Source organism: Acanthochromis polyacanthus, chromosome 24, assembly GCF_021347895.1.
Source record: "Acanthochromis polyacanthus isolate Apoly-LR-REF ecotype Palm Island chromosome 24, KAUST_Apoly_ChrSc, whole genome shotgun sequence".
Taxonomy (NCBI): Eukaryota; Metazoa; Chordata; class Actinopteri; family Pomacentridae; genus Acanthochromis; species Acanthochromis polyacanthus.
In genome coordinates, this window is record NC_067136.1 from 347,601 (window position 1) to 352,869 (window position 5,269).

The window sequence follows — 5,269 nt, forward strand, 5'->3', positions numbered from 1 at the left end:
GCATTTCACATCATTTTAGAGCCATTTAGACTATTTCAAATGATTTGAAAGCATTTTTTAGCCATTTTTTTCATTCAATTTGAAAATTATTTAGTAAATTTCTGAACTATACCAAAATGTTTTTTGCACATTTTAGTGATTTTTAGCACACTTTCTGAGTGATTCAGACAAACCTTAATACATTTTAAATGATTCTGGGCACAATCATTTGTCAGTCGATTCAGATGATAGTTGAGATATTTTCAGACATTTTCCAGCATTTAAGGCACATTTTGAGTTTTTCAGGATCTGTATTGAATTGCTTTATGAAATTTTTGAGTCATTTTGGACAAATTCTGACTCATTTTGAACATTTTTTTGAGGTATTTCAATACATTTCTGAGCCATTCTAGGAAATATTTGAACATTTATTTTGTCATTTTTAATCACTCTGAACAACTCTTTATGACCTCCAACCATCCTGATGTGTGATTTGTTTCATTTGTGTTAAAGAACCACACACACCAACACATTCATGATCATGGAGCTTATTTTATTCATACATTCATGTTGTTGTCTTCACAGTGTCACAAACAGTGTTCATTTAAGCAGAAGGTGCATTTTTCAGTGCAGACAGGAATCTTTCTGAGGGAAAAGTACAGCAGCTGTAGTAAAGTTTGCATCATTTTAGGAACTTTCTTGGTCACTGTGGACCAATTTGGAATCATTTTTAAGACGTTTTGGGACATTTTGGACCAAACTTTGAATCCTTTTCTACCAGTTTTGAGTCATCTTGAAAGATTTCCAGATTCTTGTGGTCGTGTTTTTTAATAATAATAATTTTCTAATTAATTAAACTTTCTTGTTGTCTTTCTGGACATGTTTTGAACCTCATGCAAAATAAATGTGTGAAAGGATTCAAGTTAAAGCTCACAGGCAGAATGCAAAGTTAGCATGACGGTGTTTTATCGCTTCATAAAACGACTGCTGGATTTGTTTCCCACTAAAACATCCAAGTGAACATTGACTATGATGATAAGATGATGAATAAATAAGTGCAATAAAATAAAATCCATGTATGGGATAGATAAGAAAGTGCACAGTTTCACAGACAGATTTCATAGAAGCTGTAGACCATAAAGTATTTTACTTTCTCATTAAAATGACAAAAATCTGACAAAAAGACAAAAGGACAACAAAAACAAAACAACAAAAAAGTTACAAAGCGACAAAAAAATGACCAAAAAACACAAGCAAGACAAAGAGGAAACACAAAACAACAAAAACGAGAAACAAAACAACAAAAATGAGAAACAAAATGACAAAACATGAGAAAATAAAAGACAAAAAACAGCAAAAACAAGACAAAATATTACAAAAATGAGACAAATAGCCAAAACAAAAAAGAGACAGAAAATATGGCAAAAAAATTAAAAAGCACAGAAAAATGGACAAAACTAGACAAAAAAATAACAAGAAAATGAACAAAACAACAAAACAATAAACAAGAAAACACAAACGAGACAAAGAGGAAATGCAAAACAACAAAAACAGACAAAATATTACAAACAGGAGACACAACGACAAAAGAACAAAGAAACAATCTAGTATTTTACTTTGTGATCAAACAACTTGTCATGGTCTAGAAATGATTTTAAATTTATAGTTTTACTGATTTACAATCTGTAGTTAATGTCTTCTCTGTAATTTTTACACTTTGAGGGCCGGATTGGACCCTCTGGAGGACCACTTTTGGACCACGGGCCTCCAGAGGGTCACGTGCCATAGATGTTTTATTTATATTATATTTTCACCTGCTTTTTCCTATTTTTTCATGGTCAGCCCTGATTATTTACGCTTTTCCAGGAAACATGGACTCTTCCTCTGAGTCTGAATGATTTTGAACACTCTGTTGTTTACGTCTTTTTACTTTCCAGAGACTCACAAATCCTAGAACACAAACAAAAGCAACAACAGCAACAACAACAACAACAGCGACCAGGGGGACACTGGTTCCCACGGTTACTGCATCCTGAGGGTTTCCTTCAGGTTCTTCTACGATGAACTCCAGCTTCTCTGCAGTTTGACGTGTTTCACCTGAAGAGCAGAAAACAGACGTGAACACCTGAGTTCAGCCAGATCCTCGTTTAGACCCGGGGTGTCCGACATGTGGCCCATGGCCCAAAACCGGCCCTCCACAAGGTCAAAAACCAGCCCTCCAGAGGGTTTAAAACCATGACAAGTTGTTTGATCAGAAAGTAAAATGCGAGATTGCTCATTGTTGTTTCTCGTTTTGCGGCTTATTTGTCAAATTGTTGTCATTAGTCTTGTGTTTTTGTCGTTTTGTTTTTCAAAACTGTGTCTCAGTTTTATCTTTTTGTGTCTCGTTTTTTCAATTTTTTGTTGTTTAATTTCTCGTTTTTGGAATGTTTTGTCTTTTTTGTTTTTTGTTGTCTGACTTTCGTCATTTGTTTCATATTTTTGTCATTTTGTGTTTCATTATTTTGTCCACATTTTAGGCATTTTGTTTCTTGCTTTTGTCATTTTTGGTCTTTTTTTGATTTGCTGCGTGTCGTTTGTCGAATTTTTGGCCTTTTTGTGTCCCAGTTTTGTAATATTTTGTCTTGTTTTTGTGTTTTTTGTGGGGTTTTTTGTCTGGCTTTGTCGTTTGCCTCATGTTTTTGTAGTTTGGTTTCTGCTTTTGTCGTTTTGTGTTTCCTTTTTGTCCTTATTGTGTTTTTATGCCTATTCTTTGTCGTATTGTTCCTCTTTTTGTGTTGACGCCGCTGGTCTAGAGGATCTGTTTCTGACACTTTTATAGTTTTATTTTAGACCAATTTTAAGTCATTCTGGTCAGTTATAAGAAATCTTTCAACACGTTTTATCATTTCTTGGTCAGAATTTAAAGTAGTTTTGGACGGATTTGAGCCATTTATGGACATGTCCTGTGTTGTTGTTGATGTGTTTCTGGACAAATATTTTAGAAAGTTTATTATTTATGACAATGTTTGAGTCATTTTCGACAAATTTTAATTCGTTAGCCATGATTTCATCACTTCAGCCAAAATTAAATCAGTTTTAGACATATTGAATCATTTTGGATAAATTTGGTTTAGTTTTGTAGAAACAAACTTAAATTTTGAGTTGTTTTTGAAAATGCAATTTTTAGCAAATTTAAAGTCATTTTGACTTTTTTAAGTGAAATTAAACAATTGTTTATTTTTTAAGCATCTTTTTGGACAGATTTTTAGTAATCTCATCATGTTTTTGTTTCAATCATTTTTGACCCATTTTTTTGAGTCATTTTGGATTATTTGATTCATTTGACAGATTTATTTATTTGTCTTTTTGGAAATGTTTTGTGGGGAAATGAGCCATTTCTTATAAATAATGATAATTTTGTTCCAGTTTTTATAGTCATGTGGACGGGTTTTTGTATTTTTGTGAGATTTCTTTTTAGTATTTTTGAGTCATTTTGGATAATTGTTTGCTTGTTACACTTTTTAAAATATTTTGGACAAAGTCTGTTGGGATTGTGGTTTTTTAGTAATAATCATTTTTAAAAAACATTTTTGAGCCAATTTTGACATATTTTTGTCATTTTGTTCCATGGTTTTTGGGCAGATTTTTGTAATTTTGTGAATCTTTTTGACTATTTTTGAGTAATCTTGGACAACTGTTCATCATTGAAATGCCATGTTTTAGGGTTTGTTTTTTTTGTAGTTTTGGAGTCATTTTGAAATATTTCTAAGTCATTTTGGACATTTTTTTAGAATCTCAACCCTTTTTAAAAAATTAGCATTGTCATTTTTTACTCCTTTTTTCTCGTTTTGGACATGTCTGGAGTCACTTTTGAGAAATTTAAAGTCATTTTGGATGAGTCTGGAATGACTTTGAGAAGCTTTTAGGTGTTTTTCATGTCATGTTGGACAGGTTTTTATGTTTGTGAATGTTGTGAGTCTTCTAGATGCTGGACTCACCGGTGACCGTCAGGTTGATGAACTGGCTCGTCTCCACTGAGGACCTCTTGCTTCTTTCCAGGTTCTTCACAGACGTGTAACACTCGTAGATCCCGGCGTCCTGCTCAGTGACGTTCCTCAGGATCAGGGTTGCGTCTCCGTTCTTCATGTCCGGTCGTCTCAGCTCCACTCGGCCGTGGAAGCGAGGATGCTGGTAGCTGTGGAAGCAGCGGTTGTTCCGGTAGAAGTAGACGTAGCCGTCAGAGTTCCTGTTGGGTCGGCTCCACTTCAGCACCGAGATCTTCCCCTCAGCAGGACTCTGACACTGCAGCACGGCGTCCTCCTCAGGTCCTACCACCACGTCCAGCTGTCCTGGAAACACAAGCAGAGTCCTTCAATACAGCATCTATGTATATATGTCACAGGCCAAATTAGAATCCAGGCAGATTTTAAATCCGTCTAGGCAGAATTAGGATTTTGATTTCGCAGGCGAAATCAAAATCCTAATTCTGCCTAGACGGATTTAAAATCTGCCTGGATTCTAATTTGGCCTGTGACATATATATATATATATATATATATATATATGTATATATTTGCCACACTATTCATTTTTCTCTGGATCCGTCCCTGCTCTATAGCATCCGTTGCCATGGCGATCTGGCTCCATAGCATCTGTTACCATGGAGATCCATTTGTTTTGGTTCCAGAAAAGACTAGAAGAGGCTGAATGTGTGAACTGACCTGTGGTCCTCCAGAGCAGACAGTAGAAGAGCAGCAGATCTCTGAGAACAGCCATGGCTGGACTGCTGCAGGACTAGGAGTAAAAGTGAAAGTAGTTTTCATCCTTTAAGAGAGGAATGATGTCAGGGGTAGAGCTAGTCACATGATTTACAGGAAACCACCAGACAGATTCCTGTAAGAATGACACTGACTGGTTGCAGATAAAGGTGGAGACAGGACATGTTTTTAATGAGGAATTTTACACAAAGATCCTCAAAACCTGAAGAAAACATCTAAAAAGTTGAAGAGAGTACCTAAAATTTTCAAGAAAATACATAAGAACTTTAAGAAAACACCTAAAACCTTAAAATAATACATAAACCCTCGGAAAATACCTAAAAAACCCATTTTGAAAATACATAAAACCTTGAGAAAGCACCTGAAAACCTTAAAATCCCACACAAACCCCTCAGATAATACCTAAAATCCCTTAAGAATATGCTTGAAGCCTTGAATCCTCTGGGCATTAGTGGACCTGTTTCCTGTAAATCAGCTGTTTCCCAGGAAGAGTTTATTTTTACCAGCAGATGTCAGCAGAGAGAAAGAAA

The 5,269-nt window shown here is 35.1% G+C and overlaps 1 protein-coding gene across 1 annotated transcript; it reads right to left on the bottom strand.

The window, feature by feature from the left end:
• Nucleotides 1-511: 511 nt before the first annotated feature.
• LOC127532618 (coxsackievirus and adenovirus receptor homolog) lies at nt 512-4,873 on the bottom strand. Its single transcript, XM_051944592.1, has 3 exons — nt 4,683-4,873; nt 3,960-4,310; nt 512-2,076 (listed from the first exon to the last, which is right to left on the bottom strand). The coding sequence occupies exons 1-3, from the start codon at nt 4,735-4,737 to the stop codon at nt 1,832-1,834; spliced, it is 651 nt and encodes a 216-aa protein (XP_051800552.1). The 5' UTR covers nt 4,738-4,873; the 3' UTR covers nt 512-1,831.
• Between the last annotated feature and the right edge of the window lie 396 nt (nt 4,874-5,269).